The following is a 21,846-nucleotide window of genomic DNA, read 5'->3' as shown; positions in this document are numbered from 1 at the left end:
TTTTATTATTATGATTATTTTTATATTAATTATGATGTTCCAAACCTTGTCCTGAAGACATTTTCCTGAATTGGGCCTTTTTAACCTTTTCATGAAAACCCCTGGGTTCAATTATAAAGTTAAGTTAAAGGGGGAAAAATAATAATAATCCTGAAATCAAGTCTTAAGTACAAGATATTAGTCAAGTCATGTAATATAATAAAGCAAACATGGCAAATACAAGAAGATCAAATCTAGAGCTGCTTTCTAAAACAAGAAAAACAACCAAGCAAACAACCAATGGGTAGTTATATTAAAAACAATTAGGACACACAACGATACCACACGATCTTGTCATTTTTAATGTCTGGTCAAACTTGCCTTAGGTACAAAAGTCACAGTTGTGTTATCACAAGTCATCACATCACAAGCTACAAAAGAGACGACTTGCATATCATGATCCCATATTGTTGTCGGAAAATATTAAGCTTGGAGGGAATACAATGTTTTGAGTGCAATGACCTCAATGTGCAAAAAAACAAGTCAATACAGAGTGCTGAACAAATTAACAAGACAACATGACGTAAAAATGTGATTTCTTTTTTAATATTTAAAAAACAAACAAAAAAGCATTTTTTGTGTGGTTGACTTTAAAATTTTCTGTCAGTTTTAATAGATAATTATAATAGATAATAAATAAACATTTATTCAAATCAGAAGGTAATCAAGCACAATATTTAATCATTGGAATTTTAAAAATGAGGAATAATAATAATAATATATTTTATTTGTATAGCGCTTTTCAAAAGGAATGCAAGTGTCAGTAAGGTGGGGCTTTAGGACCCAGATGCGGGAAGGCAGAGCAAGGAGGCCGAGGTGTAGTCCAAGAAAAAAGGTTTTAATTTCTAATCAAAAAAGCTATCTTCAAAGTACAAAATAAATTGAACTAACAAAACATGAATCTAAACATGGCTAAACAACTTAGGCAAATCTAACAGCATGACATGGTTCCTGACAAGGCAAAAAAGGACAGCATGACGTGGAGAAAGACTTACAACAACAGCAACAACAACAACAACAAAAACAAAACATGAACATGAACATGAACTTGAACTTGAACTTGAACTTGAACTATGACTTGGGAGGGAACAAATAACAGGCAGCATGACATGAGGAAAGACGTACAAATCACAATGAACAGACCCAGACAGGGGGGAGACACCTGACTAAATACACCAACACTAATGACATAACAAGACACACCTGGCTGAGGGCACTGATTGGATGACACATGAGGGTAATGGGGACACAGGTGGAAACAATCAGGAGTCAACTTTCAAACTAAAACAGGAAATGACAAGACAAGGGGAACACACAAGGAAAACAGAAGCTAAACGTGACAGGAACTAAACATGACTAGAAATAAACATGACAGCAAGTAGATAACCATAATTGGACATCTTAAACAAGAACTCAGCCTGTACTTTACACATATAGATCAACAACCACTTACACATACATTCACACCTACGGACTACTTCAAGTCTTCAATTAACCTACCGTGCATGTTTTTGGAATGTGGGTGGAAACCGGAGTACCCACAGAAATCCTACACAGGCACAGAGAGAACATTACAACAAACACAGGAAGGCTGGAGCTCCATTTGAACCCACAACCTTAAGACTGTGAGGCAGATATGCTGACCAGTCACTCATTTTTTTTAAATAGTAAATTCAACAATAATGCTAATTATTAAATATTAGCATCAATCATTATTATCATATTAAGAGCTTTGCAATACCGACCACTGTTAATCAGGGACAGATTAATAATAGATCTAAATCAGGGGTGGCCAAATTCGGTCCTCGAGAGCCACTATCCAGCCTGTTTTCCATGTCTCCCTCCTTCAGTTCAGCTGAATCTAATGTCCAGCTCATCAGCACGCTTTGCAGAAGCCTGATAACGATCGTGATCATGAATCAGGTGTGTTAGTGGAGAGAAACATGGAAAACAGGCAGGATAGTGATTCTCGAGGACCGAACTTGGCCACCCCTGATCTAAATAATACATATTAATTCATGATGCATTTTCCAAGCACTGTATTAAGCATAGCAAACAACAACAACTATATTAATCGTTATATCCACTGTATATGTATTGTCACCATCTTATCACTCTGATTATGACAGCAAGTGGATCTGGGTAGAAAATCTGCTGAAAATAGGAGGATGATTGTATTTGTAGCGGACATTTTAAGCATGAATGATCTGAATGAAATTATTATTATTAAAGTGTCACTGAAACTGATCACTATTATCATGTTTCGGCGGCGCATACTGAATGTCATACAGGTGTGCCTAATGTTATGACCTGTGAGTGTTCAATACACTGGTTGAAAACTCCAATTGAGTGAGTGTGCGTGCTCCTAATCAACTGACAATTTCCGTGCGAGGTCGAGCTTCCCGTCGTGTGCTATTCTTGTGCCTGTCCAGTATTTGCCTTTCTATGCTCAATTAGCTGCCTGCTGTTCTGCCTTCCCATTCATCTGTTGTACTGACAAGACTGCTGCCATTACTCCAGGCACTCAATCTTGATTTAACAGGTCAGTTTTCAGATTTCACTCATTTGCTGCTCCTGCAACGACACCGCTTTCAGTCATTCAGTGAGATCACAAGCGCTAATAATGAGTAATAACGGCAATTAGCGTCACCGCGACTCGACAACTTGATACTGACTTTAGTTATTGATCCAGACCTTCTTCATCTTTTTGAGTGTGTCTGGGACATCGGCGCCATGCACCTGCCCGCTCTCCCCTTAGTTGAGCCAAAGCATGATCATAAGCAAAATGCTCTCCGGCTACATAAAAGTATCACATGACCATCACAAGCTGAGCTGAAGACAAGCCAAGTCACATTTTAATTTTGCTTCAACGCTTATCTGATGAGAACACAAATATTATTACACTGGACCGCCATTATGTCGGCGGTTAACATTTTTGCCTCCGCTACATCACTGATTTTAAATAGCCGTGTTTTTTTTCCCACAGGAAAGACACTCTCCTGTTGTTAATCGATGACTCAAAATTGATGGTGAATTTAAGTGTGAATGGTTGTTTTCTAAATGTGCCTTGTGATTGACTGGCGACCAGTCCAGGGTGTACCTTGCTCTTCAGCTGGGATAGGCCTGAACCAAATTTACTCCCACGCGAACAACACCTTGAGGCTCTTTGCAGAATATCGTAATATAATAAATAAAGTCAATCCTATCTAGAGTATCCAATCACATCTTGCCATAGTTTGGCTTTCATCACTCTAACGACATACACTTTAACGGTGATGTCATACAATGCCGCTCTCTCTGGAACCATAATGTGATCAATTCATCTTCTCGATCTTCTGTCTAGACCAGGGGCGTCCAAACTTTTTCGTTCGAAGGCCGCATACAGAAAATGAAAGGATGCAAGGGGTCATTTAAATTTTTTTAATGTATTGAGCACACTACAATTAACTCATTCACTCCCAGCCATTTTCACTGAAGCAACCCCTTTCGCTCCCGGCTGTTTTCTTGGATTTTTACTGATTTCTGAGTCTCTTCTTTCATGAGGAAAATAATAGTATATAATAATAGTATATATATCCCAAAATCATATTCAATCGCGAATTAATTAAGGTTGTCAAGAAACTGCTAGTTAACTCATTCACTTCCATCCATTTTCAATGAAGCAACCTCCTTCACTCCCGACTGTTTTACTGGATTTAGACTGATTTTGCAGGGCTCACAGAATGTTGTGTTCTATTGCTATAAAAACATGGAATCTACCAAAAGAAAGATTAGAGTCTCTTCTTTCATTAGGAAAAAAGTATATTTGTATCTGTTTCCGTTTTGCAGCAACTAGCATTAGAATATAGCTAAGTTTCATCATTATTCACAAATCTGTTGAAAACACTAAGGAAAACAGCTTTTTTGCAACATGGTCCTGGTTGATCTCTTATACTCTGCTGCCACCTGCTCGCGGTTTTTCGTAACAACTACCATTGCTTTAAGTGACGTCTTCAGGTCAGAGGCTGCATCAAAGCCTTCTGAATGCTCTAGCATAAAAAAAAAAACATAAATTTAAAAAACGTATAAATATGTTTTTGGGACGAAGGCAATATTTTAAATAGAATGTTTTTGGAAGCAAATGAGTTAACCAAGTAAGCAATTATATGTCTTATTTTCTAGTTAATTAAATAAATGCAAAATAGCGTTCTGTTAAAGGTGATAAGGCAAATAGTTGAGAAATTTTTAAGATTTTGGGGGTGGCCATCAGCCTTATATCCCACTAGACTAGATCCACCACTGCACTGAACACCAGCCAAAACCGATCTCCACAATCAGAACTAGGGGTGTTAGAAAAAATCGATTCGGCAATATATCGCGATATTACAGCGCGCAATTCTCAAATCGACTCGATATGCGGCCGAATCGATTTTTAAACATCAATTTTTTATGGGAATATTCAACAAAACGTCTTACTTAGGGTTACAATACACACATTAAGCATGGAAGAATGTTATATTAATGGAACATTAAGCCTTAATATTTTATTTCAGTGCTGTTCAAACATTAAACAGACTGCAACCTGTTTGTTAAATGCAGCGTCTCAGTTATAAGCCTGAATTTTCAGTTGAATAAATACATTTTCATGCAAATCTTACAGTGTACATGTACAAGTTTACTGATTAGTATTTTCAAAATTTGAGTAAAACAAAACAAATCGCAGTAATCAATTCATAGATTTGCATCGGAATTAATCGGCATCGAATCGAATCGTGATCCGAATTGAATCGCCAGGTACTAGGCAATTCACACTCCTAATCAGAACCAAAACAAGAGCAAACTGTAGTAAGCTGATTTTTAAAACCATTACTTGAGGGTCATTAATGTGATCTCTTCATAAAATGGATCTTGACAAAGAGCAAAAAGTGGAAGAATCTGTTTTTCCTTCTAAAATATAATTATCTTTATTCATCCGTGTTTTGAAGAGAAATTTCGTCATTTTAGTCGCAATCAAAAAACAATATATAAACCGTTTTTGTAGTAATAGCGGTACCTATTTTTTGACACCCTCATTTCCGTACACTCTGCCTCCTCCCGATTTTAGCTTCTTTTTTTTTGTTATGTCGCGGGCAGCTGAAAAATGAATGGTGGGCCGCAAATGGCTGAAGTTTGGACACACATATATATATATATCCAAATGCAAAGGGTGATAATATACAAAATGTAGTAAAATTTCTAGTTCTTGCCCCGAGCTGATTCACTTGCTAAAAGCCAATCAGAGTAATCAAATGTTATGACGGTCCTACGCTGACCCAACATGTTGAATCTGACGAAAATGCCCCCCAGATTCTGCGCCAACTGCTATGACGATGATTTATGTGGTGACACCCGGACACTTCTCAACTCCCAACGTCGGATTGGTGTATTCTAGCTGTGTGCATGGGTGGAGTTTTTCTTTCTCTTTTTGTAGCTTGCCACAAGTTGAACCGTGCCATTGTGGGAGTGAACAGGGTTAGGGTTTTTGGGTTAGGGTAAGTCATCTCCTCTCATCTCTCAACAGAAACAGACACGCTGGAGTGGCAAGCAAAAGATCGAAGGGCGCAATGTGTTTGTCCGCGTGTGAGCAGCCGTGTGTGACAAGGGCCAATCACTACTAAGCTTTTTTTTTTCTTTTTTTTTTAACAAGCCTGCAGGCCATATCCTATAGGGAGCCACATGGGCACCATGTTGGTGAGCCCTGCTCCAAATTGTGCATCAGTTTGAAGTGCTCTGCGCTTGACCAGCAATCAAGCTGGCTCAAAGTGAGCTGGGATAGAATCCCGTTCACCTGTAACCTTAACGGCCTAGTGAGAACAAACTGTCTAAAATGGGTAGATTGAACATGTCAGACAATTGGTATGGAAGAGAATTGCTGTAATTTTCTGTTGCAATGCCCTCAAGATTACATGCAAAGCAAAGGACAAGGCAAATTAATTATGGTAAAAAGCAAAACAACTTTCATCATTTTTTTCCCACTTCTCTGAGAAGAGGAGCTTGAGACATAAAAGTCCTCTGGCGTTTCAGAATGAAAGATTTAGAACAGCCCCCAAAATAGCTGGACATTGTTCTCCCGAGAGTGTGCGGTGGGACATTTATTGGTGATTTAAATGTTTTGTCCGTAACCCTCCAAAAAGACCCCAGGAAGCCTCAGCATATGTTTCCATTCAGATGAAAAGTGTATGAAGTCACAAGATGACAATGTTTCTAACAATGTGCAAGATTATTCATAGCCTTCCCACATTTTGAGTTAAAACTACTTAAAAAATCTATTTATGAATGCTTATCTTTTGACTACCAATGAATCAAGGAAGTTGCAAAAGCTGTTTTGTTCATCAAATTATTCATACCCTTTCTCATTACACGCAAATCCAGTCTAAATCTGTACTTTATAGGAATGTTGATCTGTTCTGCTCTTATGTTAGAAGCAGAAGGATCTCTTTGAATAGTATCGAATAACATTGAGTTCCTTTAGAATTCTCTGGAAACATCAGTAATATAATATAATATAATAATAATAATAATAATAATATAATAATTATGAATGGTGTTCATACGACGGATTCTTACTGTGTATTTTTCCACTTTCCAGACTGAAGATGTTTGTCCGACACATTTAATTGAACTCAAAATGTGGTAATTGGTGTCCAGTATTAGGATTATATTATTATTATTATTATTAGGAGAGGCTCACACAATCTTTAGCGTGCAAAGTACGTTTGGGAACCGCAAGCGGTGGATGATGTAAAGTTTCCCCGGAGCCAGCACAGATCGCCGCGATTAAGTAAACGCTTGGAGACCGCCTCCCACTCTGATCGTTGATGCACGCTGTTGTCATATTTATGAATGAAATATGATGACATCCGCCACACATATCAGCGCAGTCTGAGCTCCCGCAGTGATCCACACTTGAAGTTGCGCCATCCTCTTGCTTGCAGTCTTGACCAGCTTCCACTCTTTAATGGACAGCTTCCTGTCTTCTGAGATCTCCAAACACTCACAGAAGGAATTTGTAAACATCTAATATACAGACACAAGGGTGTGCTCTGAAGAATCCCAACCAAATGTTCAACGTAACCGATTTAATGAATTTGAAGCCCTGACGAAACCACAGTCAATCTTTCATCGTCAGTTTTGTCTGTATTTGACATTCAAGCTAATGATTGTGAGAATGTTAATTCCCCTAAAATTGTATCTTTGTCAGGTGATGGCAGAATGAATGTGAGGCCTTATTCCAAACATGGGATCTTCAGCAAAGAACAAATGAATTTTACAGCAAATTGAAAAGCCTATTTTGCCATGGAAGATAAATATCAGGAAGTGTATTTTTAATGGCAGATGAATACAACAAATTGTCTCTCAGGTTTCCATGAAAAAGAACCAAACATTCCCAGGGCAAAATGTTGTGAATGGGGGAGTGTGATAAGCTTGTTAAAGCTCAATGACAGCGCAGAATTGGCCAATTCTCATGCCACACTATAAATAGGGTTTCCTTCCCAGAAAGATTACAGTTCCCAATGATCACTTCACCAAATGTGACAGTCAAAATGATGCAAACATTTCCGTAACCTGTCAATGACTACGTTTACATGCAGACAATAAAGCCCGAACCATGAAATATATGAGAGAAAATTCAGATTCCTTGTAAATAGAGTATTTATTGGTCCTTTTGAACAAACTTTTTTTTTTTAAATCAACTTACACTTATGACTTTTGATGTGTGTCATATTTGATACACCCAGTTACAATGCCTTAAATTTGTACATTTATAACTGTCAAAAATATAACAATAAACAGACAAACATGTTATTTCCAAAAATATGAATGAACATTTCCCTCCAATTAATAAGTAAGAAAGTAAGAAAGGTGTCTTTCCTTTCTCAATGGGCTCTTTTCACAAATCCACTACTTCCTGAACTCAATACCACTCCTTCATTTCCTGTCTTTCATGAGTGGACAATCTGATTAATCCAGGTGCGTCTGACCTCAGTAACCACGACGACAATGACCAGACACACCTGGATTAATCAGTTTGTCCAATCATGAAAGGCAGGAAATAAAGGAGTGGTGTTCAATTCAGCCGAGCTGTGCAAAGAGTCCATTGGGGGGCGATGTTGCAAGATCGCTGCAAAAGCCATTGGCTGGGTGATACTGCCCTCTAATGGAATATCAGTGCAATGCATGTGTCAGATCATATACGTCAGGGTTTTAATGGGAGAAAATATATTATACTCATCAAATAGAGAGCTCAAAATGTCTTGTATTTATTAATATGATATGTTTGGCTTCATAGGGTTCAAATTCCGGTTTCTGAATCATACGGCATAACCCGTTTATATGCGTGAGCAGCGAGCGGACACAGTTACTATCGAATACAGGGTCATTATTCTCAATTGGACAACCCGATTAAAACCGCGCCGCACAGGCAACGTCATTTCTGCTTTTAACTTGAGCATTTGACCCCTGAGGTGACTGTGCATTGCCTTTAGCGTTTTACTTTGTGCACTAGGACACAGTCACTGAAAGCACTCAATTGACCTATATGTCTCAATGAGATGTAGAAGATTTATGGTGAATTAAGGGAACCGGACAACCTGAAATGACTAATCGGTGGATCATCTGGATTTAATTGATCTTTTGCTGAGGTTATTGGTATTCGTAGGTACATGTTGCTTGTCAGCATTGTGAGCACCCCAAGGAGGCCAATTAATTGATTGTCAATGGGCAAACCACAAAGATTGACTGAGATACTGGGGTCAAATATCAAAACATGACTGAAAACAGTCAACGCCTTTGTGGGGGGAAAACAAAGAACAATCTAAAGTGCTGCTAACCAAAGAAGGAGCTGCTGGGTGACTAAGGCAGCTTTGCACTCCCGCAAGATGAATATCTCAAGTTTCATGGCAGGCTTTTGGGGGGGGGGGCACGTTCCACTCAGTTTAATAAAGACCACGATCCTTCCCACAGCAAAAATCTCCGGTAAAACAAATGTTCCTCTCCCCCATCTGCTACAACTACTGATGCGTTTAAGGTACTCAGAAGTCAGAATTTTAATCAACCCTCTTCCTGAAGTCAGATCTCCAACTCAACAAGGCAGACATAGAATTGATGCTATCAAGTTTTCTTGTACTTTCACATGGCTGACAAGCGCGAGGAGCACGCAGCTCTGGCGTTACTATTGCGAGCAGCACGAATCTGTAAAAAAAAATAGACGGAACACTTTCAGTAGATGCATGTAACTTTTTTTCCTCTAAGGCTAATTAAGTCTTGTGGCGTGTACTCAATAAGAGCTGAATTGAAATATACTTTAAAGTATCTGTGGACATTTCTACATGATCTTTGTTTTTATTATAACCAACAGCTCTTTTTTTTCTTTTTTTTTTTACATTGGTGAGGTTTGCGGCCAGAGTGAGGTCCTAAAAGCATTGTTTTCAGAAATTAGTGGGACAATAAAATATAATCACAGCGTTTTATCAAGAACAATCTATCTTGCCTAGATGTGGCAGTTAATTGTTGAGTACAGTTGCATTAACTAAAGATTGACAATCTACACCGACAAATAGTAAACGGCATTTGCTCTTACCTGAATCGAGCTGAATGTAAAATAAGACATTTTTTACGCTATATGCACTATAGTAAAAACAATTGATTATTCATGCCCAAATGTTCCCAATTTTTTTGGGGTGGGTGATTGGCATTGGCATTGCAGAAAAGTAACAGTTTCGTTTTTGTCTAGACATTATTTCAATTAAGAATTTTACAATGGATTTTTTTTCACATGCACACACGCACACACATACACAAATCCTTTATCAACCCCCCCCCCCCCCCCCATTTAATTATTAATTTAGTAGCATCATAACATGTCACATACTACTGTAACTTCTCTAGAGATCTAGGTCATTATTGTATTTCTTTCCGAGCCATAGTAGCATGCAGCATACCCATCACGGTAACTTGTGACTATTCAAAAACGGCATTTTCTTCTCCAGCTTTTACTACATCTGCAAATGGTGTCACCACGTTGCAATAAAAGTGAACCACCCAACAGAATATCTCCCCAGTCTAAATTAATAGTCAAGAGTCTGAACGCAGGCTGGCCGTGGAAAAGCTTGTCACACTGTTGACACTGTCATGTGACAGATACGCTTAATAGGTTAACAAGTGTAGAGTGGCGACCACGTTTAACACGCAACATTAGCAACTTTGTAAACAGAAATCAGTTGTGCATTTCATGTGATTTGCTTTAGTTGGGAAAATATTGTACACATTTTAGAGATATGTTGGATGATTGAAAAAAAAAAAAAATCCAATTATAAGTACAGTTAAATCCAGAAATATTTCGACAATGCCAAGGCTTTTACCATCTTGCCTTTCTATATCATTATAAACTATGAATTTGAAAGTAAAAACGTGAATAGACTTTCAGCTTAAATTTAAAAGGTTTTATGGAAATATGGCCTTTATCGTATATAATTTACATCCATTTTATTGTTAAGAACCTCCATTGTGAGGGGCTCAAAAGTACCAGTAGTTGGACATTTGATTCATTAAAGGTTTATAGACATATAGCAGTCTATATCTTTGTTACTTCAAGGCATTTGAAACAGATAAAAGTCCGGAGTTGCTTTGTCAACTGTTTGAAGTGAACTAAATGAAGTCCAAGGAGAGCTCGCTGCAAGTGAAGGAGGCCATCATTAAAAAAAAATATTCGTGGATCCAACTGTATATTGGTCGAGAGGGATGCAGAGGTTTATTGTTTTCAATTGAAAAATAAAGAAACTTAAATTTAATAAATTTATTTTATTTTATTTTATTTTATTTTATTTTATTTTATTTTATTTTATTTTATTTTATCCATCCATCCATTTTCTTAACCGCTTGTCCTCACAAGGGTTGCGGGGGGTGCTGGAGCCTATCCCAGTTGGCTTTGGGCAGCAGGCGGGGTACACCCTGAACTGGTTGCCAGCTAATCACAGTATTTTATTTTTATTTTTATTTTTATTTTTATTTTTATTTTTATTTTTATTTTTATTTTTATTTTTATTTTTATTTTTATTTTTATTTTTATTTTTATTTTTATTTTTATTTTTATTTTTATTTTTATTTTTATTTTTATTTTTATACGTTGACACACTTCAAAATGATCCAGAAGTGTGTACTGTATGTGCGCATTTCTGTGCTGTGTACATTTAAGTACATTTCATGGATGTAAATTGAATACATAAATCTGCATTTACGTTCTGCAATAGAATTTCCATTCTGTAATACAATTTCTACCTTGTTATATAAACCTAACATAGTGGTAGGATTTGGAAACGTGCCCCCCCCCCCCCCCAATTATAATTAGCCATTGCTCTGTGAATCAGCACTTTTTAACAAAACATCTGTTGACAAAATTTGACCTTACATATGAAACAAGTTAATGATTGTTTTCAAATTCATTGTAATTTAGCCCAACAAGACAGAAATTAGTTACATACAAGTTAAGATACTAAAACCTCCCCCAAAAAGTCAGAACTGCCACACTCGTCTAACTTGTTCCTTCTCTAAGTTCTCTCATGAGTTCACGATTTCACACGCGGAATGTGGAATATTTGACGTCCAGTTCATACAAGACAATAAGAAATAAAGAATTAAAGCACATGCAAAACCACGGTTTTGTTGCTTCTACGCAGTATGTGTGTATCTTGATGATTGAGTTGCATGTTTGGTTTCTGCACACTGGACAGCGCTCACACCCTTCAACTCCTCCCCTCGGCCAATGCAATCATAGACAGCTGAGAGGGAGAGAGCGAGGGAGGGAGTGAACGAGAGCAGAAGAAAAAGGTGGGCTCTCACGCTGATGCACTTCTTGCCATAGTGCTACTGTTCTCGATGGCAGTTGCGGTCTGTGATGGCTGTTCTGATCTGACTTTTGTCAATCAACATTTGGACTTTTACCAACTCTGTGAACTTTTATTCTTTCAGCTTTGAGGGAAATGTATTTTTTGCTCAGAACATGTTGACTCCATTAAGAGGTCCTTGTTTATGGGAGCATGGGAAGCCCGGGCTGAAGTTTGAGTGCGGCCGAACAATCCTCCTGAGGCGACAAATGTAAGAACATCTGCTTTTTTTTTGTGCAAGCAGTTACCATATTTATGACTTTAAAAAATGTCGGTGTGCAAAACGTGTAGCTGGTAAATAATGGACGGCAACCTGAGCGCATCAGCTGCTTTGAGGAACAACACGGCCCCCTACCACCCCGCTGCGGGATCCTGGATCCTCCTCGTGTTGGTCGCCGTCATCATCATCATCGTGGTGGGCAACCTGCTGGTCATCATCGCTGTAACTTCCACTTCCCAGCTCCAGACGACGACAAACATCTTCATCATGTCACTGGCGTGCGCCGACCTCATCATGGGCGTCCTGGTGGTGCCCCTGGGGGCTACCATCGTGCTGACGGGCAACTGGCAGCTCGACCAAACCTCGTGCGACTTCTGGACTTCGGTGGACGTCTTGTGTGTGACAGCGAGCATCGAGACGCTCTGTGTGATAGCGGTGGACCGCTACATAGCGATTACCAGGCCGCTCCGGCACCAGGTTTTACTGTCAAAATGGCGCGCCAGGGCAATCGTTTGTTTGGTGTGGCTCGTTTCCGCTTTAATCTCTTTCGTGCCAATTATGAAAGGCTACTGGCGCGCAGACAACGACTATGAAGCCAGAATGTGCTACGATGACCCGGCTTGCTGCGACTTTGTCACCAACCGGGCTTATGCTATCGTATCATCCATAGTTTCTTTTTACATTCCTCTCTTTATAATGATCTTTGTGTATTCAAAGGTCTTCCTAATAGCAAGACGGCAGGTGCAGTTAATCGATAAAAACAGAATGCGTTTTAAGCATGAGTGCTCAACGATGCAAATGCGAGTTGAGCCCGACATGAACAATCCGGCCCTCCAGCCGGTGTGCATAAGTCAAGGTGCAAACAGCGCTATGGGGCGCAAGGGCGTCAAGCGAAGACCATCCCGGTTATTGCTCGTTAAAGAACACAAAGCTCTAAAAACGTTGGGTATCATCATGGGGACGTTTACGGTGTGCTGGCTGCCGTTTTTCGTCGCCAACATCATCAACGCTTTTGACCGCAACGTTCCGCCGGAGAGGATCTTCAGACTCTTAAACTGGCTGGGATACGTCAACTCTGGCCTCAATCCCATCATCTACTGCCGGAGCCCGGAGTTCCGCGCTGCCTTCAAGAACCTCCTGGGTTGTCCGTGGCTGTCCACGCTGTGGCTCAACACATTCTATAAGGAAGTGCAGACTCGCTGCTCCTGTTTTCAATGGCGGGCTGAGTCGGGCCTGGCTGGTTCTTTCCAAAAAACTCCAACTGGTAGTAGCTTGGCTAGCACTCAAGGGAACAAGAGCGAAGAGGCTTCCCCGGTTCCGCTCCAGTCCAACGGCAGCGCTCAGTTCAACAACAACTTATCACAACCAGAAGCCATATTGTAAGTGGGCTTTTATTCACTTTTTATCTTCACTTTACTCCAAAGAGTTGGCATGTGTGCTAACTTGATTTTTGCATATTGCTTGTTTCTACATGCAAACATTTGGCTAATGTTGGGAGGATGAACATCTGCACCGATGTCCTCATCCAACACTGGTCTTCCTCAACAGAGTTGCGTGTAGCATTAGTGGGCTGTCGTGACAGATTAGCATTGACAAAAGAGGAACAAGTCACCTTTATCACATTTTGACATCCTATTGCAGATAAAGAATCCTGTGCTATTTGCGAAAGATGCTGTTTGATTATAACTCAACAAAATGATGGAGAAAAAAAGTATCCAATATATCGACACCTTCCAAGTTATTTTTTCAGATTTTTTAGTAAATACAAATCATGGCGAGATGATTTAGCCCCCGCCCCCAAAAAAAGACTTAGGCAATTATTTTAAGAGGGTGACGCTTTATAAATCTGTTATCAATAATACAATTTATTTTTAGGAGTCTTTCTGGGGCACTCGAAAATGAACAAAGCATAACAATGATAAATATAATAAAGTAAAATAATCGTTCCAAGTTGAAGAAGATGAAACACAATAAGGTTAATTGGAAAATTCTATAATTAAGTTTTGAGTTGTGATTTGAACTTTTTATTAACTATTATTATGGCATAACGAAGTTTAGTTCAATTAATACATTACTTACAGTAGACAACTCTCATGTACTGTATATAATTCTTTTAAAACTTCACTGCATTGCATACTGTGAAGTCAAATTTCCATATTAGGCTTTCTGCAGTGCTGTCAGCAGAACAGTACAGAAAAATAAATCATCTGAAGCAGTTTGCTGTTTCAGCATTACAAAATGAAGCCGGAACTTAATACTTTAATTTAAATACAAAATGACTGCAACTGTATCAGTTATTATTACTATTATTATTATTACTAAGTGTGTAATTCATTTCCAGAGTTGATTCGAAAATACAATATTATTAATGGAGCTTTTTGTGTTCTGTATTATTATATGGAGTGTGAATTATGGCTGTTGGATTTAGTGCCCTTGTATGGCTGACACATTGAGAGATTTGTGGCACATATCAGCAAATATTAGCATGGCTCTTCGCCAGTCGTGGGGGCCTCTAAGGACCGTGCCCAACACCCAACACATCAGATAAATCTTTATCATATATGCACAGAACACTCTGTCCAATTAACCATGCAGGCTGTTTACCAGGCAGTTTTATACTCAAGTTGGAACTGCATAACATTTGTCTCAATGTCACACCAAAGTGCAGCCGCAAGCAGACTACAGAAGAGTTTTTAATCAACGAAAAGTAGGATTGCCAATAGAAATGAATTTCAACTTAATAAATAATGTTTGTGTTCAGTTTTGAATCAGTATTTCATCAACTTTAGTACACAGTCATGTTGACAATATGAATAAATAATGCTGCTACCACTTATAACAACAGGTTGCTTATTAAGGGTTTATAAATAGGTTATTAACTACCTTAACATTATATAAATCCATAATAACCTGCTATGGGTTATTAGATCATACAGTAACACTCAAACATGTACTGTAGCTACAGTATGCCGTTTTTGCCTTAGTAACTCATTCATTTTTTACATTGTATGATAAGGCTCTCCTATATTCTTAATAGAAACTTCTGGTGAGTCCACATCAGTGAGTTAAAACAAAAATAAATTGTGGAAGTAGCTACTGAGCCACAGTTGACTATTTTATGTAATTTATAAGTGCTTATCAAGGATTTATAGTGTAGATGTTTAGCATGTCATTCATTCAATGGCCATTCTTTTTCATAAGTCTTTCAAATATAAGGCAACACACATTTGGCTGCTCCACCTATATTTTGTTATGTAACTCAGTTTTACAATATTTAATTTTTTAAATATTTACTCTGTTGATTTACGCCACTAAACGCATCATAAAAAAAGAAAACGTCATTTTAAGGGAGCTTAACGAATGAATGAATATCAACCTCAAATACTCGTTCCTTATATTCATACCGCTTTGCTTTCTGTCTGATGCGGAAAGCAAAAGCAAACTATCCACAGCTGTGACTTGACAACAAGCCAATAAAAAGCCCAATCCTTTAAGCGCTGAGGGGCTACATTTCACAAAGAGGTGACTCCTAATACTTGGCTACTTTGTTGCTTGAAGGCATATCACAGCAGCCCTTATCAACATTGCCAACAGCCCACACAGTCTGTGGCATGTACACCATCCTAATGACAAGTGTAGTCGTTCATGGATTACCAGCATTTCAGTGTTTCTTATTCGTTTTTCATAATCATTGGTATGATTATATGGATTGGATAAGCCTCAGCCTCTCTAATGCTTATCCAATCCAGCATGCATATAATGATAATTATGCGGTCATGTTAAGAAAATCAAAATGTACACATGAGCCTAAAATCATTCATTTCAAATTGTGTTTTTTATTTGGAACAAGACACATGACACAAGACAGAAGAAATACTTACTGCAAATGGTAACCATTTTATTAGTTTTTACATTGACAAAATGTTCCATGTCCAAAATTATTTATACCTGCCATTGACGGCTATAAACGTCAAAAATTCATTTCAACCATTTCTATTATTTTTTTCCACTTTAGTTAACAAGAGTATGAAAACTTTATTGTACATTTAGAACAGATATAAAATTTGCGATTAATCGTGAGTTAACTAGTGAAGTCATGTGATTAATAACAATTAAAAATTGTAATCGCCTGACGAGATGATTATTAAAAATTAGGGGCGTCAGGCGATTATTTTTGTTTTTTTATTGTAATTAATCGCATGACTTTAATTGTTAACTCACGATTAACCACAAATATTATATCTGTTCTAAATGTGCAATATTTTTTTTGATAGGTTTTCATACTCTTTTTTTTTTTTTTTTCTTTTTTTTTTCTTTTTGGGAGATCTCAGTATTGATCATTTGAAATGTCATCATCATTGTTCTACTTTTTTTTTTTTTTTTTTGTATGTGTGTTTGTGCGTGTGTGCGTGCGTGCGTGTGTGCGTGCGTGTGTGTGTGTGTGTGTGTGTGTGTGTGTGTGCGTGCGTGCGTGCGTGAGAAAAAAATAAAATAAATAAATAAGAATTCCCATACCGTTCACCTAAACCGAACACTTCAAAATCCAGCCAGAGTCGTGGGGCCGCCAGGAGACCCGAAGGGGGACCAAAGAAAAGAAAGAAAAGCGAAGCCCAGCACCGACCAGACACCACCCACCGGGCCACTAACCTTCACCAACCCCAGAGACATCCAAACTCCAACAAGTCAGGGAAACCTCAAGGGCCTCATACTCTTGTTAACAAAAGTAGAAAAAAAAGTTAAACTAATAGAAAAATTGTAATGCTTTTTTTACGTTTATAACCGTCAATGGCAGTGAATGAGTTAAGAAGCTTGGAGATTATGTGAGTATTTACTAGGCTCCAGATGATTAATAACGTTCTGTTCACTCAAAATTATTATAGACAAAACATGAAAAACAATGACACGGCTCAAAAATGCTTCACTTTAATTAATTCAAAATGTGGTCAAGGAATGGATCATTTTGATATTAAGTATAAATGAACAGCATTCCAATATTATGATTGGAAGTTGGCTAAGGAAATATTCACCTCAAGTCCATTTCCTGATTGGATTCAAGTAAAGTGACCCAGAAAGACTTAAACAGACAATGTAAGTCAGTCCAGTTCTTTTTTCTACCACACTTCACGTCTGATGTGAGCCTCAGTCAATGCAACAGACACAAGTGCTTTTGTGTTCACATTGTACAGGTTGAGCAACACACACATTTGCTATATGATTCAAAATGAATTACATTTGATTTAGACAACTCGTTGTAACCTATAGGACTAAATAAATTGGACTTGATTATATGCTCGAATCAAATGCTCTCATTATCCAAGAACATGACCGTAACCTGACTTCACTTGCTTAAATATATTAGATACATTGGCATAGTTTGATCATATCATCATATATTTAACTTTGTAAATGCCCTTATGTTGGAATGTACTCAGTTTGATCTGAAGTTGGTGAAAAGCATGCACTTTCTGTGTTTTAAAAAGCTATAAGTTGCTTTTCAATGCAACCTTGCTGAGTGCTAAAATCTACAATATTGAGACAGGAATGTAAATCCAGACAGTTTTTATGAGAAGATGCAGAGAACTGGCAACCTGACTTTGGCAGAAAACAAACAAATTCCCAATGTTGTGGAATCAGATTCTTTGGCGAGGAGAAAAGTTCATCTTGGGTCAGAATGACATAAAAAGAAAACAGCGTATATGCTGCTCCCCCCCCCCACCTCCCCCCCACCCCCCTCTCCCATGCAGATGACGCAGGTTTGATTCCCGGGCCAGATACTGCCGGATGAAAAATGGGTGGGTTATGTTAATAAGGCGTGGTTAGCAGTAACAGGACATGTGTGAAATCACAACAACATGCCAGTATACATATGTTTATACGTTGCTGCTGAAACCTCAATCATTTGTGTCCTTGTGTGAACCCGCCCCCCCTTAGCTGTGCTGCGGCCAAAGGAGGGTGATTGATTGACATGACATATTTGCGTCTCTAAACCAATAAAAACGCATCATTTGGATGATGTCAACACTTCTGCTTCATGATTGGATCCTAGCGAACCAATCACAATCGCAATTTGATTTGCATGACGTTCATGTTAAAAATGTTACATATAAGCTCGGTAAGTTTACAACACGTTTCAGCCATACTATCCTGGCGTCCACTATAACAAATAAATAATAAATAAAAAAATCCATGTTGTTCTTATGTGGGAAAAGAGTCAAAATGAGTAAAAAGATAAAATAAATAAAATGCCCAGCAGAAAAAATGCGGGTCTGAAGTATATAATAATAATAATAATAATAATAATAATAATTATAATGCCCAGCATTAAAATATTATTAATAAATAAAAAAATTAAAAATAAAATAAAATAAAATAAAATAAAATAAAATAAAATAAAATAAAATAAAATAAAATAAAATAAAAATAATTCACCCAAATTGCATTTAGTCCACTCTCAGTTTCAGCCATCAAATGCTCAGCCCACCGGAATGCCCAGCATGGCACAGCGCGACATGCGAAACTCCCAAACATGTTAAACTAGGCATCTGGCACGAAAATCAAGATATGCCAGTTTTTACGCCTGAACGCGTCTCTATGAAAATGGACTAAAGGTCTACACAACCACAAAGTGAATGGTGATTTAAAAGCATTGTTGTGAAACATAAAGGGGAAATCATATAAACGCTGTTGTTGCTGACGGCATCTGCAATACAGAATGTCGTAAACCGTTGTAAAAACCCTTTTGAAAACAAGTTATTTCCATCTGCTTTTGTCTTATCGGTGTAGAAGAGTGTCAGTCTTCCTGTCCAGACATGTACGAAGGACGTGATAGCATCAGTGTCCATGTTGTGTCGGGGAAAGCTGATGAACTTTTCGTAAGAGAATGCAGGACCAGGGGACACTTGCTGTCATTAGCAACCGAAAAATACGAGGGAAATGGCAGTATTCCCAACAGTTTTTTCTCCCTAAGAAGGCTAACGCTACTTTGACTATTAAAACGATTGGTGTACACTTTTATCTGATTGCGACTGACATTCCATACAAGGCACGAACAGCACAAGCCAGCAAGTTACACTGTTACATTCAACTACGGTCATTTTTGTTCAAACCCCCAAAACAAAACAAGGCAGACTACATACCAAGAAATAATCTATTCTTAAAAAGTCTGATGTGCCTTTTTTTACTTCCTTATTTCAAAACACAAACTAGTATATGTTATCTATTATACAACTTTTTTTCTCCCCTGATCACATCAGACATTTGAAAATGAGTTACAAACAAGCAAAAATTGAGCTATGAACAACAGCTTTGGTGGCAGCAAACCTCACAATATGGAGGAGTTTGGAAAAAGTGAACAATAATAAATAAATAAAAAGTGGCCAAATGCTTGCCTCAAGATCTTTATTGCCACTCCTAATTGAGGTTTACTCTTAAACTCAACATAAAACAATTGTATTTAACAAAACACTTAGTTAGCTTTATGCTAACACAAACGCCACAGGAAAATAGCATCAACTTTACAGTAATTATAAACCTTTAAATAACTACTTTCTAAATATAAGCAGAAGCAATACACGCAGACACAACAAGTATAGGCAATTCCGAGCTTACATCAAAATGGTGGTCTTACTCTGTGAAATGTGAAATGACATTGGATTGTTGTAATTTTATTTGTGAGGACTACTTTAATTTTAAAATGTGATGAAAAGCAGTTTGACTATAACCATATATATATATATATATATATATATATATATATTAGGGGTGTTAGAAAAAATCGATTTGGCAGTATATCGCGATATTATAGCGCGCAATTCTCGAATCGATTCGATATGCGGCCGAATCAAATTTTTAAACATCAATTTTTTTTATGGGAATATTCAACAAAACGTCTTACTTAGGGTTAGAATTCACCCATTAAGCATGGAAGAATGTTATATTAATGGAACATTAAGACTTAATATTTTATTTCAGTGCTGTTCAAACATGAAACAGACAACAACAACCTGTTTGTTAAATGCAGTGGCTCAGTTATAAGCCTGAATTTTCAGATAAATAAATACATTTTCATACAAATCTTACAGTGTACATGTACAAGTTTACTGATTAGTATTTTCTAAATTTGAGTAGAAAAAAACTAATCGCAATAATCAATTTATAGATTCATATTGGGATTAATCGGCATCCAATCGAATCGTGACCTATGAATCGTGATACGAATTGAATCGCCAGGTACTAGGCAATTCATACCCATATATAAATATATATATATATATATATATATATATATATATATATATGAAAGAATATGCAATATGAATGAGCTTGTCATGACGTTACTGTCAATGTGATGGAAATATCCTGTGCGTTTGACTTCTCTCATCGAACTACATAATGGATCAAATTAGCTATTGTAGTAATTTGGTCATTTCAGTGAAACATTTTATGACTGTCACTGGGTTTAAAAATGTATATGAATGTTGATAAAGTATCCCTCAGTGGAGAAGTGGAGTGCACATCGACAACATTTTCCTTTCACTCCTTCACAGAACAATTAACATTCAAAATGGGACCCAGTTTTCAGTAAACAACACCTCACCACTACTCCACCATGATTGGTCTCCCGGGGTGAAATGTCCTCGGCAGTCCCGCGGACAAATCCAAAAGAACCTCAATCAAGTGTTTGTGGGATCAAGGGTCAGAAATAGCAAGAAAAGCATTTTCTTTTTAGTCATAATTTTTGGTGTGTTTTGTGCCCCCCCAGCTTTACATTGCAGGAAAAAGAAGGATGAGTGCTGCCAAGCGTCAATACTACTGAAGCCATTACTGTGAATCCCAGCAGCCAATGAGGAGCCTCCACAGCTAACAGTGAGCTCCAGCACTAAGATGGCGGGACTGACTCAAGAAGACAATATTTGGATTTGTGACAGCAGCGTGAAACTAAACACTGACGGATTTGCACAATAAATGATCTATTTATGACACACAACATTTTTAGAAAAATATGCTCCCTAATTTAATAAACTATTTTCACAGTCAGTCTAGGATTATTAATTGCTGTCCTGTGAAATCAATTCTGTTAGATATTTTCAGTCCTCATCATTCTTTCTAGTGAGACTGTGAACTCATCATTTGGTTATCGGATAAAGATCCTGACAATAAATGGAAAAATAACTCATCTACAGTAAATCATCCCTTTCGAATTTGCTGTCTGTCTATCCAGAACACCAAGTTAATTCCCATCAGCAGTTTCCCATCAATTTGCAGTAACAGATGACAAGCTGCACGTAAATGTCTCAATTGCGGCTATTAGTAAATACCTTTTAAGGACAACATCTGACGTGGCTGTCTCGTGAGATTCATAGCAGCACACAGTATGCACTGAATCGAGCATTTCATTTTCATTGAAGTGCATAGTGATATTCTGATCATGTCAAGCGACCTTTCGTGACCTTTTTGGTCAAAACCAATGCCAGTTCAGTATACCCCACAAAATGTCTTTCAGCCTCAAAGCTTGTAGTCTACACTGCCAGCCTGCCAAGATTGTTGAACGACAGCATATGATATATGGTGCGGCCAAAATTCATCCACCTCATCACTTGCCGCCCCCCCAACTCATTTGTGTATTTTATATGTGTGATGGCGCCATAGTTGTGTTGCACTGAGAAATAAAAATTGAAATACAAACGA

At 37.8% G+C, this 21,846-nt stretch overlaps 1 protein-coding gene across 3 annotated transcripts; it reads left to right on the top strand.

The window, feature by feature from the left end:
- The first annotated feature begins 11,867 nt into the window (after positions 1-11,867).
- adrb3a (adrenoceptor beta 3a) lies at positions 11,868-21,846 on the top strand. Of its 3 annotated transcripts, XM_077562222.1 has the most exons (3): positions 11,869-12,150; positions 12,231-13,538; positions 20,706-21,846. In XM_077562222.1, the coding sequence occupies exons 2-3, from the start codon at positions 12,241-12,243 to the stop codon at positions 20,986-20,988; spliced, it is 1,581 nt and encodes a 526-aa protein (XP_077418348.1). In that variant the 5' UTR covers positions 11,869-12,150; positions 12,231-12,240; the 3' UTR covers positions 20,989-21,846. The 3 variants fall into 3 exon arrangements, with proteins under 3 accessions (XP_077418349.1, XP_077418348.1, XP_077418350.1); XM_077562223.1 differs by having other exon boundaries at positions 11,868-13,538; positions 16,707-20,857; XM_077562224.1 differs by having other exon boundaries at positions 11,870-13,538; positions 20,921-21,846.

The sequence above is a fragment of the Vanacampus margaritifer genome, chromosome 3 (assembly GCF_051991255.1).
Source record: "Vanacampus margaritifer isolate UIUO_Vmar chromosome 3, RoL_Vmar_1.0, whole genome shotgun sequence".
Lineage (NCBI taxonomy): Eukaryota > Metazoa > Chordata > Actinopteri > Syngnathiformes > Syngnathidae > Vanacampus > Vanacampus margaritifer.
Note: the sequence above shows the minus strand (reverse complement) of the source record. Positions and strands in the feature narration are given on the sequence as shown.